This window comes from Habropoda laboriosa, unplaced genomic scaffold, assembly GCF_001263275.1.
Source record: "Habropoda laboriosa isolate 0110345459 unplaced genomic scaffold, ASM126327v1 scaffold62, whole genome shotgun sequence".
NCBI classification, from domain to species: Eukaryota; Metazoa; Arthropoda; class Insecta; order Hymenoptera; family Apidae; genus Habropoda; species Habropoda laboriosa.
The window spans coordinates 722,114-748,165 of record NW_017100177.1 but is presented as its reverse complement, the minus strand read 5'-3'; the positions used below and the strand labels follow the sequence as shown (position 1 = coordinate 748,165).

Below are 26,052 nucleotides of genomic sequence, written 5' to 3'. Positions count from 1 at the left end.
TAAAATAAAAATAATAAAGCCTAACATTTACCTTTGAAAGATCGGTTATTATAACTTATTAGGTTAGACAAATATTAAAATGAAATTGAAATTGAAAAGATTATAGACAGTAGTAATCGATTACACACGAATGTAAGAATCACAATAGAATAACATTTTTTATAAATTGCACAACAATAAGATCAGCTTACTGTAGTTTATATCATGTAATCTATTGGAAATTGTACACATATGCCCACGTGAGGACTTTTGATGCATACGTATACATATATCGACGATAAACATATAGAATGAAATACACGACAAACCTAAAATTACCACAAAATTTAATGTAAAACGTAACTATTTTATGTTGAAATCTATCACAATCACCTTTTTATTAATGTTTACAAAGGAAATTTTTTTTACACTTTATACATTATAATAATATGTGAACACGGTATAATGAACTTATTCATAAGATGCAAACAATAAAATACAACAAATTCTACTTTTTTAGAAGACAACGAGTAACAAAGAAGGGAGAACGTAATACTATTTATTTATCGATCATTATATAAAGTGGAACGTGATTCTTTTTAATGCTATGCTTCATTGCGTTGCAATAAATGAACGTATTACGCGAGACGTTCCGATGGTGGTTTATAAATAAAAAAAATCTACAAAACTTAAATTAGCTATCGATTAAATTTAGATTGTAACAAGTCGTGTGCATCGGAACGTACATCAAGATTCTTCGAGATAAATCAGTGGCAACGGCACTTGTCGTGATTGGTCGACGATCAAAAACGGGCCAATGAGCGTTCAAATTCATGCCGAAAAGGCACGATTACACCGGACGGGGTACGCAGGCGCGATCTTTGATTACTCTCGCCATGATTCGGCGCGAGCTTTCAGTCACGCGCAACACCTCGTCGGGGGATTATATGAGGGATCGTTTTGTGACCTCCGTGAGGGAATAAACGCTATTTCGAGTTAATTTTGGTACTCCGTGCTGAGCTAACGAGACAACAAGTGCAACGTACGGATTGTGTGCATGAAACGCTTGTGCGTGCGTAAAACACGCAAATATGTCCTTCTATTTTCGCGATCGGCCGAAATTCGGCGACAAACTGCGTGGTAAATCCGGCGACGAGCTTCTGCAAGAGATTAAGCAGCAATTCGACGAAGACAGCAAGTCATTCTTCGAGCCGAGTAATAGATCGGGACGGGACCCCTTCGAACGACATTCCGCCTTCTCAAGGGTGAGTTTGTCCCTTCTTTTTATAGTAGTACATACGAGTGTATTAAAATGAAATTACACAAGTGAGAGGAATAAATGATAATTCTTTAATAAAAATTTAATCTTTGTGCAGATTTTTTTGTTTTTATTTTAGTCGAGGTTATTTTTTTTATTACAACACTCATTAATGCCATTATTTTTTTTTTTATTTATGAAGTTTAACGAGTATAGTAACGGACTTGAAATAACTTTTTAAGAAATGATTTTTTAATTACTGTTTTTTTGTATTTACTCAAAGAGACACTTTGTAACGTTTCAAATTTATTCCTCCTTGCACGATTTGAACATCGTTGTACGAAAATTCTTTATTTATAGAGTGGCCCAATTTCTACGTCGTTTCACCGGCATGTATTTAGTTTTCTCTGCTTGCCGGTTATTCTTGTCGCAAACTCGATATTTTCAGGAACAAAAAATGTGAAAAAAAAAGCATTTTGTTTTTAGCTATCGGAATCCGGCGAAGTACGTCTTGTGAAATATAAAAATGCGTAGGAATGCAAGTGTAGTCGTTTTATGGTACGATATTATTTGCTTTTTTATATTTATCTTTTCATATGTAGATTATCGTTGGTTAATTTTATGTAATTAGCATTTTCTCTACACCTGTTTTAACATTGCGAGAATCCGCTGTTCATTGTGCCGAATCACCTGTTCCGCATTGTCAACGAGCCAATTATCATAGTTTATGGCGGTCTCGTGACCGTTACAGTCGTATTTGCACTATTAAAATTTTCCAATCATTTTATTGCGTTTTTTGCGCGCTCTGCGTAGTAATTTCATCATTTGAAGCAGCAGGGATATATTTGGCAACAATTTTTATCCAAAGTGGATGCTTCCTATCCTCTCGACGTTTCTACGTGGTAACATTGCTCGATTCGAACAGTGACCTTACCTTCATGTAAACAAGTTAGGTTAATGTTTGCTTATTTTCGTGATCCACTGATAATGGAGATATTGTGTATTAATGTTGAATGCTACAGTAAAATATCTACATATACTGGTTTAATATTCATGCAAAATAAAATGTGAAATTGTGCAACTCATATGTGTAAAGATGAAAAATTGGATAATTGGTGTAAAAATATAAAAATAATTGTTTTATCTACTGTCGATATCGATTTTTCGGAGTACAGAGAAATATCTTAATCTTAATTTTTAAGTTAGAACCTCTTCTTAAAAAGTGATGAAGGTTTACTGTGGGGTGCCATGTGCTTCTTGTTTCAAGTGAAATAAAGGAACAAGTAAGCTGTTCGAAATGTGCACATAAATCTGTTGTCAAATAACGAGACTGATCTGCTCGTTCGACCGAAAGTGCTCGTTTCCCCTTGTTCGGCAGCTCGTAAAAATTGCCTATTTCCCGGAGTAGCAGAGTCCAATCATCGTTACTTGTCGTATAGCAAGGGAAGGAAAGGATCGAAAAGTTCTAACGGTCCCTTCATCGTTTCATTTCCTTTTCACCGCCAATACAAGGAGTTCAGGGGACCAAATAGGAAATTGAAAATATCGATCGAATTTACTACGTCCATTACATTGATTACATTTTTCGCCACATTTGGCGCTATTGGCGAGAAAAATTTCAGGTTAGAGTCATTTTTCAACTTTGAAGATATTCAAAAATCTTATACTTCGTGGTTAGTGTGTTAGTGACGACAAATTTGTTGTCAAAATGATCAGGTTATTTTGGAATTAAAGTTGTTTGTGCAAAAAGTAAGTAAAAAGAAAAAAAAGAAGTGATAATTCAGATGGATTTCCCTCCATTTTCGTACGCTCTCATTTCATTTGATTTCGATCGAGAATCTAGTATTTAACAAGAAGCAAAATATCGATAAATCGAATTAACTTTGAAAATCGTTGTGAATTGTGATAATCAGATTAGAGATATAATGAGTATCGTCCTATGAAATGGTCTGATCCGCTGCGGTAAAATGGAGGAATTCTCCTCGAGAAATTCGATAAATGATTCATTCTCCGGTAAAAAAAAATATATATTTCCCGCTTCCGTTTTATCAGTAAACAGTGTAACGATATCTTTGCTCTTGTGGAAAAATTTAATCTTGCTCATACGATAAATTTATCGTTGAACAATAAAGATTCCAACGAAACATTCAAATGACAATTAATTACATCTTGTCGTTTCCTTCGAGTGTTCCGTGAATTAAGATTTAATAAATAATAAATAATATTTCGAAGTAACATTCTTCCCGTATAAACGATAAATAAATCATATACATATATATAAGAGAATATATATATAAAGGAGAATTGTCTAAAGTCGAAAAATACAACGAACACAACTTTTTCAGAATAAAGATCGATACGACGTCGTACGGGTTATTTGACATCCACTGGAGTTTTATTGTCGCGAGTCTTACGATCGTTGTAAAGGGACCACGTTTACAGAGGCGATTGACTTTCAGATTCGAGGCAAGCAACGTTTCGTGATCCATTCGGGGCACGTGCTTTACAACTTAAAATACGCGAGAAGATGCCGTGGTGGTGCTTTCTTGGCACAGCCGGTGCTACCTCGAAAGCGCCGTTAAAGCTATACTTTAAACGCAGCCAACGATCACATCGAAGCACACGGAGAGATGGACGAGACGGACGGTATAGCTCGACGCGATAACTCGTTGCAGGGAACGGAAATCACGTTCTTCGCGCTTTGAGGTGAGGTTTGAAGGAATGATTGAAAATAGACCCCTCTGATCGTAGGCTGGCAGACGGAAATTGGAAGAGTTTTCGTCGATGATGAATTTTAAGTGTGTTTTCATTCTTGGATAGGTGATCCACCAGGTTGGTTTAACAAAACGGATTAGAATGTTGCAAGTTGATGGGTCTACGAAGTGTGCAGTATGGTAACAATGGTACTGGAATATAGAATTTTCTAATTTCCATAAAAGATTCTTCTTCTGAACGTTTTCGGTTGAATTTGAAAAACAAGAATTCTACAAAGGTACCAGGAATTCGACATTTACATAAAGATCCTTATTTTTCTAGAGTTCGACAAACTACCGATCCTAAGGCTCTTTCACTGGAATGTTCAAATGTGTCTCTAATACCACAGTGTGGCCCACGAGGATATTATGAATTCACGTAATAATTCTTCTTCCTTCTTAGTCATCGTACCCTTTCCAAAATATGTAGTTCTGTTTCTCAATAACAATTCAAACTTTCACGTCGAATATTTGAATTTATCGAATAAAACGTTTCATTTAAGGATGCTGTGTTCCTTCTTTCTACGTCTGCAAAAAATCGTGGAATAAGAAAGACGGGACGAAGGGGAAAAGGAAAAATTTCACATCAAGTCAAGCCTCTCCAGTCTGTTCGTCAAAGATACGAGGGTACGAGTCGTAATAGTAGTTATGATGGAGTACGAGCCGACTATTTAATAGCGGCCAGCAGTCTGCCAAGTGTGCAACCAAGGTCCTCCTAGCGTTTCTGTCCAAAAGGACCCACTCGAACCCGAACGTATTTCCCTAGAGGGGAGAGGATAGGGGGAATACGTAGAAGTGTAGGTAGAGCTGGGCAGGCTATTAAAATCACCCCGATTGCATTAAACGCCCCTTTCGAACGACGAAGGGTGTGACGACGTATGCCGGTTTACGAGACGAAATGAGATCAATATGGTATACGTGTGGTGGGCTTTCGCGGTTCTAGGCTCGAAAGCACTCTCGCTCTGCATACCGTGTATCGTTTGGCTTTTCAAAAGAGCACAGACACTCCGGCAAAGGACCCAGAAATAACGTGTTTGTTGCCAAATGTCCGCCGGGGAGAGATGACTTACCACTTATTCAACACGACAGCCACGCTACAGGCCCTTCTGCTGCGTCTTTCACGATAAAACGTTTCATTGATCGGTCGATAAGATTGTAAGCGCCAGGGGAACACGCTTCTTTCGATGCATTCCGTTCGTTCTCCACGAATGGGGGATATTGACAGCAATTAGGCTGGCTTGTAAGAGCCTTCGAATTGTCATCGTACGACGTTCTATTCACAGAAAGAAGATTCTACGCGAAATATCATTTTGTCGTATTCCAAGTGAGAGAGCCGCGTTGATCCGAGAAAATAGCGTTTCACAGATGGAGAATGGAACGTGAAGTATTTAAGTATCTAATGTCATTAGTTAAGCTATTTTATCGCTGTCTGAAGTGTGGCCTTAGCGATAGTCTATATAGAAGAGTATCTGAAAATTTAATTAAAGGGTATCTAATGCAACAATATCTGAACGATCGGATGTGTACGAAGTGTCACGGATCGAATCGACAGATTATTTTGGATCGAACGGTTCTTCCTCTGGAATGGCGAGCGAGAATCAATGGCGGCTATTTTGAGAGGTCTCGGCGTCGGCGACGTCGCCGTCGAGAACGTTCCTGCGTCTTTGAACACTCTGCTTCTGTTTAAAGATCGCCAATGCTATTTCGCTGTTGCATGCATTTCTTTAAACAAGAAAAACAACCGACGGAGTATTCGTTGATAGAGATTCGTTCTTCTTCCTCTTCTTCTCATAAATTTCGTATTTTTTTTTCCCCCTCCGTTCGATGTGTTCAACGTAGGCACAATTTTGCACGTCAGATAAAGATCCGTGGTTCGTCGCGTAGAACGTAGTCGCGCCATTCGTCTGGTCCCTGCATCAATATTTGCCTTGGAAAGATTACTCCTGTCGCGCTAGGCGATTTTCCACCGTCTTTTTACGGTTTCCATTCACCGCTCCCTTCGGAATATCGACTTGGAAAAACGTCATTCAGACGGTAGCTCGGAGGTGAAGTATAGGGATGAAATATTTTATTGACCACGTCTCGAAAACTAGTGTCGTATATGTATGTAGTAAGTATATCCTCGTGTTACACGAGAATACAGCGAAGAAGGGAAGATTATAATTTTCCGTTGATCTTCATTTCACGAAGAAAATTCGTCGGTTGAATGAAGCTCGTTAGTAGGAACTTTCTTCAGGTTTTCCAGCCGATGACCCACTGTAATTTTCATGCGGTGACTCACGGGAGTCATTGCGATTGCATCGCGCGTAGAAAGGGACATCTTGAAAGTGCTCTCTTTCTCCGTTCCGAGAACTACGTCCGGGACCCTTGATTATCCCTTCCACTTTCCTTGGTAAGCGTCATTCATGAAGCAGCATTCCTATCTGCTTTATGGTCCGTTCTGCGAATCGTTCGGAGGGAAAGGGCTTGTCTCGTGCAAGGAATTTCGACAAATTGACCAATGTATACTCCTTCGAGGCGATGTTCCAACAAGCAGCAAAAATATACTACCCTCGAATTGTGCATCAGTGAAAACGTGAAATTCCTCAACAGGGACAACGATGAAAGAAACAAATTTTTGAAACCCTTTTTTTTCTTCTTTTCTTTTTTTTAATTATTTGCAACCTTTGAAAGGATGGAATTATTTAGGGTAGGATAACTCGAATTTGAATTGTTTGGATATTCTGTATCGCAAAATGTACCTGTTACACTTACGATAGCGATGCATCGCATCTTTTTCGTGAAAAAGAAAGCGAGAAATTCAGCTCAATCAACCGCTCGTCTCGTTACAATGCTGTTCTTCATAATGGGAGTGGCATGTCGCGGTTACTCGCAGGATTATTGCTACCACTTATGCATAATGCATGGTTTCACGTGTAGAATTTATACAGAACTTGCGAATATTTCACTTTTATTTGACGCATCTTTAAGAAACGGGAGAAATTCTTGAAGGACAATGAAACGCGATTTCACCGACCGATGGTATAAAAGTTTGCAAAATCGCAAATTCGTCGATGCAAGTGAAGAAAGTGTATCGATAGAATTATAGTGAAACTGATCATTTAGTAATGTCTCGTTCAATTTGCACTTTGTTTTTTTATTTGTATTCACATGCAGAAGAAGTGTAGTACTTAAACTACCTCTAAACGAACGATACTTAGCGAATTGATTAATAGTGCCTCGCGAATCCCTCGTTGATTGCTTCAGCCTTTCAGCCGCTTCAATCTTCAGAACTAAATCATCGAAAGTCAGCTGTGTGCTTTATCTCGACGATCATTTCTGTTCGTACATCGTGGATATGACAATGCCGGTGTAACATTACTGCGATCATGTTCTTGCACACTTTCCGAGAAGCACCATCACCCGCGGATTTAATTCTAGAAACAGCCGGATTGAATTTTCTCGAATAATTCTTTTTATGTATTTTTAAAAATTTCGGAAAATTCTATTTGTACGGAGTAATATCGGTGTCGATGGTGAATACCTTGAACTTCCAAGCTTTTAACGTGCTTTTAGCTTTTATCGCCACGCCCTGTATCAGTTACAATTGTCTCGAGTATAACCCCGAGCACACCGTATCGATCTTCGTTAAACGAACGTCTGATTTTTCACCCTTTTCGCTGCATGCGATCAAGCAAAAATTCGAAGACACCGATTAGATCTTGATGCGTTAATTATTAGCTTGATTTAACAAAGATCAATCGTCGATGTAACAGAAATGTAGCCTTTTTGTTTTTTCAAATAATGGCGCCATCATTTTTTGAACGGAGACGCGTCGATATTAGAAGTACAAAGGGTACGATAAAAATGTAGGAACGTGGCGTTGACCGAAGCGTTAAAACTGTACAGGTTGTATCAATGGAGCATCACGAGTGTATGTACGCTCAGCTGTAGTAGGAATCTCCACTTTTCCTTTCACTCTTCTTCGATCGCTAGAATGCACGTGCACGTAGCGCCTCGTCACGCGTGGAACGTGGCGCAGTTCCGTGCGAAAGTGCTGGCGCTGAACATTGTTATTTATACCCCATATAGTCACGGTAAATGTAGTCCGGCATAATATTTCGTTATTACCTATTTTCAAACAATACCTTCGAACAATTTGAAACGTGCAATTAGAAAAATTTTGTTGCATTATTTATATTTCATGTATTATATAAATAAGGTTATGTAAACGATTAGTCGGTCGGTTAATTAGCCACTTAGCATGAGAGGGCTATTACGCTTAGGCTGGAAATTAGTCTACGATATTGCAATCAGTTGTAACGATTGTGTAATTGGATATACATATAGGTGTACAAATGAACGTTTAGTAGGTTGATAAGGCGGCACTATGTAGCATTAAGAGTGTAGAAAGAATAATTTTTGAGGTAAAGCGTCGGTAGCGCTTGTTGGTAATTTTGAAAAGAAAGCTTAGTGGCGCTAATAGCGTTGTATAATATTATTGGTTTAGAGAGAGAGAGGAAAAGTTATATATCATTTGTTAGTAATTGTCTTCTTAAATCTGTAGATAAGTTTTATTGTATCGATCTTACAAATAATTATAAATTTTTGTGCTAATGCATCTTTTGTCGAGTGCTGAATTATCTGTACAAGATAAAACAGTTTCCCGATAACAGCAAAATTCTGCTTGACGTGATAAATCGGATTTTATGGTACGATCGATCGTATCATTCATACTAAATGCTTGATGCATAGTTTACACATCTAAATCAATAGTAGTAACATTAAATTATAATTAGTAACATTCATTCGCGGAGCGGCAACGTTACGCTATATCCTGCCGATAGTCGCGCCTTGGACGTGTCTACAGGGCGTAAACTTCAAACTTTAAAGGCGCATAATATTCATTTTTATTTTTTAAATAGCCGGTTACCCTCTCGTACATTTTGGTATTTTTTATTTAAAAATTGTTTTTACAAATTACGTGATCTCCGCTATCATAGAACTTTCACAAAACAATTGTTTGCATCGTAGTTTACTTAAGAGATAGTAACGTGTTACGCAAAACACCTTATATACATACGTGGCACGTGGTAGCACTTTTGCTTTCGCTGGACATAATGGAGCGCACGCGGGCCTCATGCCTGCGAGTATGCACGTTGAATATATGCATATGTATAGTACGTATAGTAGAGGAATGCGGTGCCTATAAGGGAACCTGTCTACATCAAGCTTAATGACGTCACGAAACGTCGGACTGCTATCATCGGTGAGCGGTGAGTCCGGTCACTTCTTCGGGCCTCATGCGCTCCTGGCACTCCTATCGATCACCATAGATCATCGATCGTCATTATCGATGATCGTGCGAGTGATCGAGACGCATGAACGGAATCGAAGAGCGAGATTAAAGACGGGACTGAACGGACACTCGCGTCGAATCACGCGATCTACGATTCGATGAATCGATTCTCCTAATGGCTGCATTTTCTTCTGATGCTTATGATTGTGAAAGATTGGTTTAGATTAAGATTGACTCGAATAGAAATCTGTTTGAAGCTATTACATTAGGTTTGGTGAACTTTTACAGTGAAATGCAAGAATATAGTTCAATTGGAATTTTATTTTGCTCCTATTAATAAGTTGCTGGGTATTGCTAGAATTGAATTTTAGTATTTTCAGAGTATTTTAGAATTTTAATATTTTACTAATAATTCTCGTTAGATTGTCATCAATAATTTGTTCATTCATAGCGTAGAATAATTATAAAATTTTAATTATTTATACCATAATTATATGTTTACAACTTCCTTGTTGTACCGTTAGATGGCATCACTTTTCACAAAAAACAATCATATAGTGTGCACCTTGTTTGTGGCAGATTATCAATGTTTTATATCAATATCGAGAATGAAAATGAAAAAAAAAAATGGAATGAGTATCAAGCAAATCTTTTTATCTAATATTTTCAGAACATTTTAATTTACAATATATCGTTATAAGGAGAAATTTTTTGGTGAAACACTTTCTCGACATTTTTTTCCGATAGCTTCAGTTTCTTTAACTTTCATCTCGTGTTTAAGTATTCTGTAAAAAGTTCTGCAATGACTTGTAAGTACTAGAATGATTTTCTCTTGACAGCTGGTTAACCTGTTGTGTCATCGTTTCAACGAATCGAAGCAAATTCAATTTTTCCCATTGTAAAATGTATAATTTTTTATTGCTCAACTATTTTTTTTTTAACTACTACGAAGTAGCCCACTCTAAATTAATACAAATTATCCCACTTTTGTAAATGTGTTAATAGAAGTAATCTTTTTAATTTCATTTCGATTTTGTCCGTAAGTGAGATTGTACTAGCTGATAGGTATCTAAAGTCAGTCGAACCGACGCTAATTCTCATTCAGTTGCGCAGAAACAAACATTAGAACCCGGCGTACAATGATTAAAATTCTTTTTTCCAAACGAATTTGTTTATTCTTCCATTTAATATTTTGTTATAATGATCGAACAATAAAATACGGTTTTTGTAATTATTTTTACTTACAATTGAAGGATATTATAAAACAGAATAGATTGTTCTATATTTCAGTCTTGGATCGTGTAAAATCCGCCCCTGCTAAAAACTAGGGCAGCTGCGTCTAACTTCAAAACTCGCATCTTACTAGGCGCCAATCCTTTCAGTTGTTCCATGTAACGAGTGGAAACGGTAGTTTCACGATTCGTTTCACAGTTACGTTACGCAAGAAGTGTTCATTTATCCTCCCCATGAAAAAATCGTTCTCCCTTCCTACTATTAATAACATCATTAACGCAAAAGTAAATGATCGTGTGATTAGAGAAAATCTGATCGTTGCTCTGCAGATAACATTTATTTTACAGTTTTTTCGTATTCAGTCGTGTCATCTGTCGTCGCATCTTGAAATCGAATGGCAACTCGTCAGAACACGCAATTCGCTAATCCGCAAAATACGACATAAGTATTACTGCAAATGTTCGTGGGTTTACAGAGTACCTTTCGTGTATACACGGCACTGACGTTCTCTCTTCAATTATCAATGTGCCATTTATTTCCACAATTGAAATCAAAATTTACCGTGTTGAACGGTTGTTCTGAAAATATTAAAAGTCTTCATTGGTCAAATTAAAAATTCTCGTGAACAACGTAATTGTATAACGTGATCGTATTGTCAGAATTACAAACGTTCCATTTTCCTTCGGTTGTTATTTCCATCGAACTTTTATAATTCTGCGGAATCCTTGAACGATAATTCAGAACGTCTAATTCGAAACATCTGAAAAGTAGAAAGATCACTGTTGTTGGTACGTGGAAGCGTAAAGTATTATCGGATAGATCTCGCTTATTCTCGAGATCACGTTGAAGTGCAGCATTCACGGTTGGAATTTTACGAAACCCACGGATGGCAGTTCTCTGATGTATTGCTACCCAATCGATTATATAATTCGTATCTTGCAGGGGAACGTGAAGTGAGTCATCTGTCGAGCAAACTGTCGTTGCGTGACCGTGTGTGTGCGAATCGACATGTTCGGGGAAGTGTGCAATGCGATTTGTGTTTCCTGCTTATTGTCGAGTGCAATGTAAACATTCGAGACTGTCGAAAGTTTCGATCCGGTTCCGTCACGGTGTAAATTATTCCACGGGAAACTGGGTTTACGATGCATCGATGAGATTACACCTTGGTAGTCGTGACGGCAGTCTTACTCGATGTTTCGCGAGGCTATAGCACGTGCTCGTTCACTCTGTTATTAAGTACGTGACGTTGCTCGTAAGTCGATCTCAAATATGTACTTCTTTTCTTTCTTCAATTTGAAATCTGTCTGCGTGTTGTGATTAACGTTCGCCTTGAAATGTAATTGAAAAAGTGAGGCAAAATTTAACCTACTTTAATTTTTAATTCAAAACTGTGTCTTTATAAAATATGAAAAAAAATATTTCTTACGGAGATGTTTGCATTTGAATAAAAAGTGATGCAATAGTTCTGCTTTCTTATCATTATTGCGATGAGTTACTTTAACTTTTGTATGAAAGCTCTAAGTGGGTGTTTTAAATATTTGTTAAAAAAAAAACGAATAAATATCTTATGTAACAAATTTTAATTAATTTTTTATTTCGTTGCACACAAATAACATTATCGCTGTAAAATAAAAAGCAACTTCTATGCATGTGTGTTGTACAAATGCTCATATTCGATGCATATTCGAAGGCGCAAAATACAAAAATACAAAAGCAAAAGGAATTATTAAAAAAAAATCAAGAAAAAGCAATACAAGTAATTACTAACATTGCGATTACAGGATCAACAAGTTATCGTCAAATTATCAGTTTCACGCTATCACCGCTATGGATCATGCTTATAATAGTAGTCGCTTTTCCCTATTCCTCATCTCGAAAGGCATTTTTATGAAGCACCAATCCAGGTAACATTGAAGTACATACATTTTAGAGCTTAAAGTTCATTTAAATTCTATGTAAACATAAGATATTGTTAACGATGTTTTAAAAGCCGAAGAAATTTAATACACATTTGTTAAATAAATTACGGAAAAGATGTTCGCAGAAAGGGGAAGTTTCCGAAGGGCGATTTAAAATCGCACATTAGATTATGAAACCTTGTTCCTAGTGCGCTTGGCCTTTGTCCAACCGTCGAGTATCATCTCAAAGGCTTCTATATCTCATTAATTACATCTCAATGGCATAACCGAGCAACATAGACGTATACCATACCATTATGTCACTCTCAGTCGCCACGGAATACGATCAACTTGTGATTGATACGAAGCTACTGTTCTAAATTAATTGTTCATTAGTTATCATTGGATATTTTAGGAATATTGAGTCATGGAATTTCGTTGTGTCAGTCAACCTGAAAAACGATTAATGCATGGCTTTAAATAGACTTGTCCTGAATTGTTTACTGGCGTGACAGCCATTTTAGAGTTCTATATTACCGATTGGACTTAAACGATTGATAAATCTGTAAGTATAGAAGAATTTTCCGAATCAAGCTAGTCGGAAATTATTTATTTGGTTGACTGTGCAGTTGAAATTTCATTGTTCGAGGAAAATTCATGTATTTTTATTTCTAAGAGGAAAACGAGTAATATACGACGAAATTTTGTAATTAATTCTCAATAAAGTTAAATCACAGACGAGCAAAGTCTCGGTTTATTGTCACGTCAGGACGCAACATCTTGATCGTGAAGTGTATGCATGATACCTGGCCGCACGACCTGCACACGTATTTTCACGGCAGGCAGAAGAGTTCTGGAGCACGGCCAAATTTTGCGATTGTATGACTAATATTCGATGGCGGACTCTTTGGTGTTTTACTGATAGCACGGTCGAGAATCGAAAGGTCAAGTTGACATAAATTACCAGCTGACAAAATGCTTCCTGGAATGCTCAAATAACAAATATGGAACATAAAATTGCCATTAATCATGGCTTGATAACGATGGGGTTAGATTCCTGTTGGAACTGTTCTTTGAAATTTCTACGTCGGTCATGAAGAGCTCTTCAGTTACCACTTAAAATTGCTGGTAACTCTTGACGTCGAATATAGAGTGAGCAGGATCGTATCAGAGTTTCAGGAGTGATTCTATTTAGGATTCGGCCAATTCTAAAAATACAATTCGTTGATACATGGGTTTTGTTTGTTAACCGCTCGATTTAGTTCTTATTGGGCACAATATGCGATCTATATATTTCACGATGAAGCAGTACCTTTGAATCAGATACGGTCTATTTATACATGCACCAAGTGATTCACGGTTAATATTAAATGAAAATAAAAAAAAACGTAGGTAGAACTTTGCGGGTGATAATGCGATTGAAACTCGAATTTAACCTGCAAGGATCTATTTATATAGCGGAATGATCGGTAACGCTACAAGAAAGCGAGTTGACCAACTTTTCGGATGGGAATACAAACACGCGAAGGGAATTGGTGCTTACTATAAAAGGATATAGGTAAACAAGTCCGGAGCACAGCCTTGCCTGGCAGGTTGATTGTAAAACGAAAACTGGAAAAACTCGACAATACTGGCCAAAGTTGGTATGGATAATAAATCACTTTCATTTCAACTCCGTTTGAACGAAAAAGAAAATTATTTTCGGTATTCTTTATACTGTAGGTGAAGTAGTTATATCATTTAAAAATTCTCTTTTATTGCTACAAATTCGAAAATGAAATTTGAAAGTAAATCAAGATTGCTAAGTTATATAAAATCGTATATATATTTTATTAACATATGCTATAAGTTGTTTCTTGAATGGTGATGACATATCACTCAGCAGAGCTTATTATACATTTTCAAGGATCAGTGATAAAGATTATCGAATTTCAACATATATCGACAGAATTATCATTTGAAAGGAGCATAATCCAATTTCTTCTCAGTTGTTGTCAACGTCGCGTGCCGTACAAGCGCGCGAAAAACAAACAATTTCTCGAAAGTGCGAAACGAAAACGAACGTTCTAGCATCCTCTGGCGCGTTCGTTCGGCCGTTCTCGGTCGGCTTCGGCTGCGTTCGGTTCGCCAGTCACGTGGCTTCCGACACGACCCACACAACAAATATATTTAAGTTGCTCTGGGAGCGCGCTGACAGTTTCGTTATTGACTTGGAAGGAGCGCGTGGTGAAACGCGTGCGTCTAAACGATTTTCTCGAGAACAGTTCCTTGAAAAGACACAGAACCTCGTTTCGCGAGTGTGTGACACGTAGTGCGAGGAATAGACGAGTGACACCGAGAGTCTGTCCTCTTACATAACGAAAAGGAAGAAGACAGACAGTACAGAAGAGTGATCGAAGGAAGGAGGATAAAGTCAACTGTCACACTTTGCGCTCTCGGTAATTTTGAAAGATCCTTAAAAAGAAAAAAAGAACAAGAGTGTGTTCTGCCAGTTAAAACGTTTAATTTTTCGTTCGCCTTTCGTTAACACGCCAGCACTGTTGTTTAGTGAGCTTTTTGGCTGATTAAAATAAAAAAATACCATTTAACCTGCAGAGTGAGAGCTTAACAGCAAAGAAGCGCGAACTTAACCTCTTAGTGGGTGCGACAAAACCAGCCTATTTAAAAGTTTCGTCCCCGAGAGAAACAGAGATATATAAAAAGGGACACCACGTATTCGAAATCAGGCACGGATCAGAGGGTCCAGAAAATGGACTCGCCTGTCATCGTGGACACAGCATCCGAATTCGGGGACCCGATTGATTTGGACCGTCCGTTCCCCGTAAGTGGCGTAATTGTTTTTTTTGTTGCCATTCCCATTGCAATGTACCTGACGAACGCGTAATAAAAATCGGGCCGAATATTACCGAATCGGGCGTGTACAGGTTAAGTCCGCACCGTTCGAAAATCAACGTTTCGATATTCGATAATCGAACTTAGGTCGAAGTATCGGGAGAGAAGAATAATATAAGAAGCCTGTGTTTAATCGACTCGAGACATTGCGCCAAAGACTGCGGTTCGAATTATGCGATCTTAACCACCAATATAGTTGACTCTGTCGTTTTTGCCAAGACTTTTCCAGATCGTTCGAGATTCAATACACCTCTTCGTTTATTCTAACACCTTCTCTAGGCTATCGATCTATCGAACGTTCTATTTATCCATAAGAAAATTTACATATTTTCACCGTTACGTGACTTTACACCCGTTTACATTGAACTTAACGAACTTTGATCATTATTTTTATCGCTATTCTGTATATTATTCTTTTTTATTCTTTGATCGCCGAATTTCTTTCTAAATATTATTTCTCAGATCGACTTTATTTTTTTATTTTCACGGGTTTTCGAGGCTGGTTAGGCAAAGTGTAAAAAGTGTCTGTATCGATGTTCTCGATTTTGCGTGTAACGTCGACTTCGACCTTCCTTCTTGCGTTCCGCGAGATCGCGTGGAAGTTAGAAATAGAATTCGCGAAGAGTGACGTGCGTTTCGTTGCTTCGAAAACGGCAACTTGTCCGCCCGTGGGTTTCTCGCTTTCTCCGGATGGACTGGATAGAGGAATAAATTTGTTTCTCTCCGACAGCTTGGCGTTGCTAATTTTACACGACACTTTGTTTTTTAATACCGTTCGAGATTAAGTGCGAAGTATTTTTTCTGTTTCTCGCGTCTGGATCAACCGGAAGTGTGATTCTCTAATTGTTCTAGACGATGTTGTAAATTTCTGTGTAACATAAAGCTTCGAGAAATAAACATTTTAAGGAACAAATAGCATATGTAGGGTAAATAAGATTCGATGAAATATGAACTTACAATCGATCAGTTTATTCAAATTACGATTGTGTGATGTCGAAAGAGTTGAGTATTTGCAAGATTTGCAAAACATCGTTGAAACAGAATAAAAAATGGCGCTTATCTCGTTAAGGTTAAAGTAAAACTCGGTATTAAAACGTTAAGTATGCTATATACATCGTTTTGCTTGTCTGTATACTGGTGCTTCAGTTCACTTGCCAGTTGAGAATCGAGGTTAGAAGTGACACTGTTCATGGCAAGCGCTTGTCAGATTCACAGCAACCTTCGTCGCATTCCCATAACATCTTTTACGATATTTGAACGTATACTAACAAATATTTTTACTGCTATTTTTTCACTACTTTTCTAACGCAATTTTTATCATCATTTTAATATTCTTCTACTGTAATAATTCACCATAAATTCACTGTATTTAATATCCTCGCGAAAATTTGCAACAAATAAAGAAAAGAAATGGTGTAAACGTTGAGAGATTGTCGGTGCAGTAGCATTTGTCAATAAACGGACCGTAGCATTCCTAACCCGAGTGTTTCGAACACGTTTTCCTAGAACAAGGTCCATTTCTCCAAAACACAAGCGTGTTGACGCTAATAATAAACTAAACGGAGACGTTTCTTTAACTCTCTCTCTGTCGAGGACGTGGCTCGCGTTCCCCTTGCGTTTAAAGAAATGAGTGAGAGAGAGAGAGAGAGAAGAAACGAAACGAAACGAAAAACGTAACATAATCGCGGTCCATTCGCTGACTACGCGCTTTATTTCCTCTCTTTACGTCCGACCACTCAGCCGTATTAGGCTCGCTGCGAGATCCTGCGACCCTACATGGTTTTTTCGCCTGAAATTGTATTCCAATCACCACGATTCATCCGTTCTTCTAATTTAAGAATCATCTGAACAAGGATAGAGGTCGAACAGTGAATTTTTTCCCAGTTTGGAAAAATTGGTGGCGCTTAAAGGGGACGTGTGGAGTATCAGGAGAAAATAAAGGCGCTGTTTTCATGAAATATCCTATTGTATTCTCCGCGAAGTAATATACGAGCCACTCAGAAGTAAAAATGATTAACTCTACTTTTTGCAATTATTCCAATTTTAGTATGAAACATGTTTGGTGCTTAATTCTTCGCAAATAAAACAAAATTTAATAAATCTAATTTGACGAAGTTAGTCAATTTGGCTTCTGAGTGGTTCATATGTGTCTTGATTTCACTCGAACGACGAATAATATTATTTTCTTCACATTCTGTTGCAAGACTAATTGTATAATTTGTCTTACACACGAAGTTAATTCACTTTCTTAAACATACAGTCCTGTATCATATTATTGTGCATATTTTACAGAAGATATTGATCCCTCTTATGCCTCTAAATTATAGAAATTCAATCAGATCATTCTGGAGATGAACATTGTTTGCTTCATACTGAAATTTAACCATAAAATAATTTCTCATCGTTTCCTCCTTCTTTAGTCATATTCAGAACACTACTGAAACAGTGAAACACCATATACGTGATTTTTGGCATAAGGGAGACTAATAGTGAAGCTTGTTCTGTAATTTCAGAATGGCTTTGTGTACTTTAATGTGATAATGTAATTTCTTCGCTTCAACGTGTTGCTTTTTATCTGTATGTATAATTAATAACTTAATAAATTGAATAAAAAAATTAACAATTAGCAGCGTTAATAATCGTTGTGTGTTTAACAATCTGAATCGACTATATCTATTCGTACTTGAGTCGATTATTTCAAGCAGTTCGCTACATATGTAAATATAGAGTTTCTCATCATCGAATTATACGTGAGGTATAATCGAACCCCAGCTAGAGGGAAATTACTCTCACACGACACCGTAGCGTGCACAGCTTTTTCGAGAAGACGATAACACTGTATTTTTACCCGTGATCTAATCGACTGCCCCTTTTCCCGCAAAAAAAGAAACCGGTTTCGATAAACAGTTAATACTATTGACGATGACGTCCTGACAGATGTCGCGTGGGCGTTATCTATCCGTCTCCGACGGAAGAAAAATTAGACTGGAAGTTGTTCTTTCCCCGGCATAAATTCTATTCGATGTCGCCATATTATCTGAGAGCTTCGATCTTTTTCTGTCGTCTGTCTGTGCACTTGTTGAAGATTGTACAATTAACAAATGAAATTTCGAAATTCTTGTTATAAATTGCATCGGTTTCTAGGGAAAATCGTAGGGACTAATTCTAGGGAAATTTTATTCGACGATCGAACGAAAATCATTTCTTCGGTTCTTTTTTCTCTTCGAATTGTATATTTCGATTAAGTTTGAATGACTTTTTCAAGCGAGAAAATTTCTCGCTGAATTTAACGGCGAGAATTAAGAAAGGTTTTTTATGTTTGGTGGCACGTAACACGCGAGACCCTGTGGCAAAGAAATGAGGAAATAACTATAAGACGGCGCCTGTCGCGAGCCCGATTCAAAGGACCATGACACAGTTCTTCGCTTATACCGAGCCGCGGCGCGGCTGACATTCACCCAGATTGCCGTTTTATGGGTAGCCATAGCCGCGTGAACTTTTCAGCTACCTTTCAGTGTCCTTTGTCCTTATACACACGCGCGCGCGTCTCGTTCGAATGAAACGCTCGTGTTAAAATTAGCATTCCCACAACCCCCCGTGAAAATTTATTGCAATTGTCATGCGAATTTCCTTAATTCTCAGAATACTTCACAGTTTTGCAAACGACAACGAGATGAAGTATTTTCGAGTGTAAATCTGTCGAATTATAAAATAATATGAAAAGTATACGTATAAAAGATATAGCCAAACTTTATTTATACGATTAAAAGGGATGTCTTGAATTCTTTTTTCATCCAAGAATTATTGGTATTTGTCGATTTTTATCCTGATGCATTTTCTCACGCGTGATAGCTATTTCGAGGTAAAGGTGAATTGCACGTGCCTCCCTCGTGGTCTGATCTTTTCACTTATTTTACTTTCACTTGTGCTATATTTTGTAATTACACTGCTGCAATTGTAAAAATAATAAACATCGAACCGATTTTCCTCGGTTAATTACTGAAAAATTGAATAAACGCTTACGGTCGATGAAATTTGTTGTCAATTAAATTCTAACCTAAGTGGTTAACGAGAGCGAAATTAATCTCTCGCATATTTCTGTCTCACAGTCGTTGTAATTGTCCATTTCTATTTTCTCATCGATCAAATTTAACATTCTTCACTGCCTAAAAACGTCGCGATGCATAAAAATCGTCGATCGATCGGACGAGTAAACTCGGAAGCAATCGTACGATTGCGCATGCGCGTAATTGCTCGTATAACACTCTACGCCCACGTGGTGGCGTGCAGTGTGTGACGTCACACGGTGACAAGAGGAGGGACACAACAATGAAGTCACGAAAAGTGTCATACAAGGCAAGGAACGCACGGAATGTCGTTCACGGATGAATATTCAATGCAGAGCAGTTCAACTACAGTTCCTGGAACTCTGCTGTCTCTCCGTAATAATTAACAGAGTTTCATAACTACACGAACAGGAAGCGAGTACATATCCTGTCTGTCTCTGAAGTATTCAAATTCTCCTTAGAACTTTTCGATGAAAAAGATAACAGAATTCTAGGTGATTTTTCAATTTTCGAGGATAATTCATCGATCACGTACTGTATGTATACCGATCGAAAACGGAGAGAAAAAGAAATTCTCAGAAAATGGATATTTAGCAGGTAAACGCTAACCCTTTCGGTCAATCCTAATCGAATTTGCGAGAAAGAAAGAGCACAGATAAGGAGAGATAAAGAAGGAACAAAGAGAATCTACTTCATCGAATCGCTGATTCAGATGGCAATTCTATAAATACAACGATCCCAGATAGCAAGCCAAATATTCCTTTGGCGAATTACTTCGAGGCTTCTTTACACTTCGTTCCGGTTAACTTCTCTCCCTCGTGGAGGAGGAGGAAGAGGTTCCCCTCGGGTATCATCTTCTTTCTAATTTACTCGTCCCATTTTCATCATCTCGTTCCTCGTTTTATCCGCTTGATATTTCATTCGCGTACGAGAACAAGCGGAGAAAATAAAAAAACATAAGTTGCAAACGAAGAATCTCAGCCATGATAGACTTAAGCCGTGGTTCAAACATGGCTAAAAGACGATCTAACGACGAAGGAAGACGTGTTGCACGGTTAGAAAACACGTCCAGGTAGAGACGTTAACGTTTAACGAGCGTGCGAGCATGATTCATAAGAGGAAACGAGCAGCGTGGTGGCAGCTTTAAAAGGCAGCGAGACCGCGGAAAGCATTCTGTACTTATACTTACTTTCCAGCCAGACAGAAGTAGACGAAAGGAAACCTTTCAGATACTTTTCTGTTTCTATACTCCATCACGATTACTCTTTCTCTCCTTTCTGGCTCTGCGTTCTTTCTATCAAAAGTGGCGACACTTTTTTTTCTTACTACACGAAATTTTGATGCACGTTCTCTTGGGGAAATGGAGATTTCAGATTGATATACCAGGTGTACAAATTAATTCGGTGTCTTTTTTTTTCCGGAAAGTTTCGAAGACTTTACAGACTCAAAATCGTCGCACTTTTTCAGAGAGAGAAAGAGAAAAGTCGTTTAAGATAATGGAGATCATTTTGAACGTGAAAATTGTGTTCGATCTTTTTGTAAATCAACATTTAAGTTTGTGAAAAAAGGAACCGAATTAATTTGTACACCTAATACTTTTTCTTTTTATTAGAGATCGATATCAGATGTTTTCACGATAATCCATAGAGTATAGATTGTGGAGATTAGATTCGAAACTATATTTCAATTATCGTGTTCAGCTTGGTATTTGAGAAAAGGTATAGCGTATAGATTATGAAAGGAAGGAGGTTGCTTCACGAATTTCTAAACGATCATTACCATTCGCGAAGGAAGTCACGACTGGCTTGACCGAATTATTTCACGTGGGTGAAGCCGGAGAAATACACGCGTACAGGAAAATGTGTAGACATCTACGCGGCCCTATATATAGTTTTTTAGTGACGTAAAACGCCGTAATACACGCCGTCACGAGTGAAGCACGCCCACGAGAATTCACCGGCTCTATGTGAAATGGTGTGAATTACCGATATATGTAATTTCGTCGTGAATTTTCTTCGGGTTGAATACTTGTCACCGAGATCATATTCCCCGCGAAAATATTTTTAACCCTCTAACTGAATCACTTAAAATCACTCTTCGTTATCTAGGGATTTCCCTTTTTTTTTTTTTTTTTTTTTCCATAGTATCGTGATATCTGTGTTAAATATCAAATATATCGTATTTGTAGCTCTAGAAAACTAACACAAAACAAGACTATTCCCCGTGAAATTATTTTCAATCTAATTGAGGATCGCTCTTCGTTATATAGGGATTTCCCCAATTTTTTTTTTCTGTTTCATGGTATCGCGATACCTGCGTTGATTATAAAATACATCGTATTTGTACCTGTAAGAAATGAATACAAAAGGTAATTGATTAAAATTCTTATCGATTTCTTCTAACTTTGACCGAGGAGTGAACGCAATTAACGAGATAAGTGTGTGTACCGTGTGTACTTCACGCTTGATTCATTTTTGTCTCGATAAGGTTCGCACAGGATGTGTAACGTCGGCAATGAAAAACAGGCTTTATGACTTACAGATTGTAATCGAGACAAGCTTTAGCGTAGAGAAGTAAGCATTGTTCATCCCAGGATGCTTTCTGCGGTAGAAAAATTCCAACAATAGAGCGACAATTCACTTATTTTCTGCTCAATAAAAAAATTAAGAAAAGAAGAAGAAAAATTTCTGTTTAGAGAAAGTTCATTCTACACTTCGAGAAATTGTCCTAGGTTCGACACGTTCACTGTCCTCAAAGAAGAATTCCTCGCTCTTAAACATCACTCTTAACCCTCGCACGGCGGTGTCTATAGTCGACACGCGATGGAAGTCACTTGTTTATGTTAAAACGATTAAAATCCAAACGTGCCTCTAAAAGACAATAGTTATTACGGGTCCGAACTGACCCAAGCACCGCCTCCTGTTTAGTCAACCGAACCATTCTCCTTCCGAGGGTTAATTCAATCATATCAGACAAATTCTTCTCGTAGCAAAATGCACGCGTGTAATCCAACTAACTCGGACAGAGTTTAGGAAACGAACGTGTTACCAAAAAAAGAAAAAGAAATATCCCAGATACAACGAAAATATTACATTACTCCGTTTTTAATACAACAAAGACTTATCAGATATGAATCGATTTTCAGGGATTCCCATTCGACGACGACGGTTTGGGTCGACGCAGTGACATCCGTGCCCATCTGGACGACTTAGCAGCCCGTCATCCAGAGTTCGCCGACCATTTGCTGGGCCCTCCCTGGGGCGACATCCCCTTTCACGGCACATTTCGCAACCGTAATCGCGACTCTGGACGGAACAACAACCAAGGCTACTCCGACGAGGACGCGAGGAGCCAAGCGAGCGGAAGCAGCGGTGCCAGCGCCGCAAGTTCCCATAGCGAGGCTGACAGTAATCAGAATCAACACGAGAACAAATCCTCGAGTTTCGAACAGAGTGGCGGCAAAAGAGGCCAACAGATACCTCAGTACGGATTGCGTAACACGGTGGACATAGGTCAGCACCATCACAACATGGAGAACGCCGACAGAAGTAACCGTGGTCAACGCTCGATGTCTGCCCCACCGGAGAATAGACAAACGTCCAATCAGCATCCTCAGCCACAGCAGGAGCAACAGCAAGAGCAGCCACAACAGCCACAGAGATACGTATCCAGGATAGATATCACTCCGCAGCACAATCAGCCTCAGCAACAGCAGCAACAGAAGCCGCAACAACAACCGCAACAGCCTCAACAGCCACAGAAGCCACAACCGCAGCAACAACAGGGCAACGTCAGGCATATTCCAATCTTCGTCGAGGGTAGAGACGAGCCAGTCCTACCAAGAAGCTTCGACGAGAACCCGCATTTCCGGAGGGAACCCTCCCCTACACAGTTTCACACACCGCCTCATTTCCGGAGGGAAACCTCTCCAACGCAGTTTCACACGCCACCTCATTTCCAGAAATCGTCGCCTTTCGGCCAGCACTTCGGTGGAAGACACCAATGGTCGCCACACTTCCAGGAACAGTTTTATCCACCGCAAAGCACCTTCGAGCAGCCATCTAGAAGGCAACAACAGACTCATAGCTTCCAGCAGCCGAGACAGCAGCAACAGTATACCGAGAGACAGCCTCAGCAGCCTCAGCAACCTCAACAACAGCATTACGAGCAACCAAAGCAACAGAAGCCTCAACAGCAGAGTCAACAGCAACAACAGGAACCACCAAAGCCTAAACCTAACGTTCCGAAGGATCCATTGGAGAGGGTTGCTCTTGTACAGAAGGAGGTCGATTCTCTGGCTGAGCAGGTGAAACAGTACAGTGGAAAATCGAAGACGGATAAGCAGTACATCTATCTAGATGAGATGCTCACTAGAGAATTGATCAAGCTGGATGTTATCGAGACAGAGGGAAGGGATAACGTGAGACAGGCGCGTAAGAATGCTATAAGGAGTATACAGGAAACGATCAGCTTGCTGGAATCAAAGGCTGGAGTCAAAGTGTCAGAGGAGAAAGAGGTGAATCAGGAGGTGTCTGATAAGGTCGAGGAAGGTGGAGAGCCTGAGTCGATGGATGTTGATCAGAAGACCGAGGAGCAGGCACAGAATAGAGAGCCTATTCCTCTGCCTCCTGGTCCATCGTCCCCTACGAAGAAGCCTGAAGAGGCTAACGAAGTTTCTGTGGAGAAAGTAGATGATTCTAGCAATGATCAGACGTTGAACGAGCCACAGGAGACGTCTAGTCAGGTTTCTGGTGAACCTATGGACACGACTCTAGCAGAGAAGCCGGAGGTGACGTTAATGGACGTGCAACAGTGTCCAGAGCAAGCTGCTGTAACTGAGGAGAATAAATTAGATAACGTTCCTCAGGAGCAGAAGCAGGAAAATCCTGTTGAAGAGAAAAAGACAGAGGATGCTTCTGAACAAAAGATAGAGAACGTTTCCTCTGAGGAGGTGAAAACAGAGAATAATCCTGAGGAGAAGAAGACGGAGAATGTTTCTTCGGAAGAAAAGAAAGCTGAGAATACTGCCAAGGTGAAGAAAGAATCGGCTGCTTCTGACGAGAAGAAGAAAACCGCGAACGTTTCCAAGGAAAAGAAGCAAGAGAAGGCTGATGGTAAACAGTCCACTCAGGAGGAACAACAGAAACCAGTGGAGGAAACGATGGAGGTGGACAGTGATGTGAAACAGTCGCCGAAATCCCAGAAAAAAGGGAAGAAGACGAAGAAACAGACTCCGGTGTCCGATAAACCAATACCGTTGCCCGCACCGGAGAACACTGAGACCAGTGCAAAATAGAATTGTAATTGGGCAACGAGGAAAGAGTTTTGTTCACAATTCTAATTGCACCAAAAAATGTACGGTGGACCTTAGCTACTGTGGCTTCGTTTATCGCCAGGACAGAGCCACCATGTACTAATAGAAAGAAGGGCAGAAAAGAGGAGGAAGAGAGTCTTTCGTGATCGTTGTTTTCATTTATTTCTCTCTTTTCTTTTCTGTTCCTGTCGCTGATCGTTGTTTTTTCTGGTGCCCGATCAGACGAGGAACGTCGTGGATCGACGTGAAAAGTCGCACAATCATCGTTCGTCGAATCGCGAGCCGGATACGTTCTTCTGTTGTGTTCCGTTCTCGTCCGATTAATTTCGACACTTGTGTGTTCAACAAGGAAAAGATAAAGAGGTAGTCTCTAGCGTAAAGAGACGCTTCGAGCAACGAATATCGAAGATTTTTTGTTTTTTTTTTTTTTCTTTTTCTTTTACATAATATCGTACGAAAACGCTGCTGCATTGCATTTGAACGAGAAAGAACGTAAAATACTCACGAAATTGTATCGCACGCTTGCAACAACAGCAATGCTCGCCGCCATTTTGGTTGTATTCGACAAGTCAAAGTTTATATACCGATTGGTTTCCCCGCTAAGAATTATTGTTTTTTTCTTTTTTTTTTTTTTCTTTTTAAACAAGTAACGTTATTTATTAGACCGTTCTATTTCTGTCGTTCACTGATTGACTAGGTATGTAACAACCAGTGGACGAGTGAATGATAGCAAGGGAATATTGATGATGATAAAACAATGATGATGATGAGAGATGATCTCGTTTGAGGGGGAGCTTTCTTTTTACGTTCAACTTTTCTTTAGGAACAATCAGTGTTTGGTGTTCTTTGTACCGTTATCAAGACTGACATGTGGTCAGTATTGATAATAAACTTTTAGAGAGGTTGAGAGGAGGTTTAATACGATTGCATGAAGTTTTTTAATGTAACGAATGGGATGGTGTTTCTTTATAAAGAAAAAAAAAACACGTTAAGGGATGTTGGAGACGAACGTTATTGTGCATCTGCCGAACAATTCAAGCACGATTATCGTGCGTTAATGTAATATAAGCTGTTTAAAAGAGGGTGATTCGAGAATCTATCATGTTTTCTATAAGAGTTAAACAGACTTAGAGAAAGTTCGATTGATAATGTTAAGATAAGAAGAAGAAGAAGAAGAAGAAGAAAGAGTTGACAAGGAAAGTTTCTTTTCCTTCCATAATTCTTTGCGTTTAGTAATTTTAATTACTTTTACGTCACTTTTACTTTACAAAAAGTTACTTTTACGACACAAGTGCAAGTAATTCGAAGTCTAAAACTAAAATCTGTGGATTCTTGAGTCACATTTTACTTTTACACACCCTACGTTAAACACATCTGGTG

General features: G+C 38.8%; 1 protein-coding gene across 3 annotated transcripts; it reads left to right on the top strand.

Moving 5' to 3' along the window:
• The first annotated feature begins 997 nt into the window (after positions 1-997).
• LOC108578918 (BAG domain-containing protein Samui-like) lies at positions 998-24,811 on the top strand. 3 transcript variants are annotated; one of them, XM_017942337.1, is made up of 3 exons: positions 14,610-14,837; positions 14,995-15,220; positions 22,504-24,811. In XM_017942337.1, exons 2-3 carry the CDS (start codon positions 15,149-15,151, stop codon positions 24,652-24,654), a joined length of 2,223 nt encoding a protein of 740 aa, XP_017797826.1. In that variant the 5' UTR covers positions 14,610-14,837; positions 14,995-15,148; the 3' UTR covers positions 24,655-24,811. The 3 variants fall into 3 exon arrangements, with proteins under 3 accessions (XP_017797824.1, XP_017797826.1, XP_017797825.1); XM_017942335.1 differs by lacking the exons at positions 14,610-14,837; positions 14,995-15,220 and adding an exon at positions 998-1,244; XM_017942336.1 differs by lacking the exon at positions 14,610-14,837 and having other exon boundaries at positions 14,850-15,220.
• Positions 24,812-26,052: the final 1,241 nt, after the last annotated feature.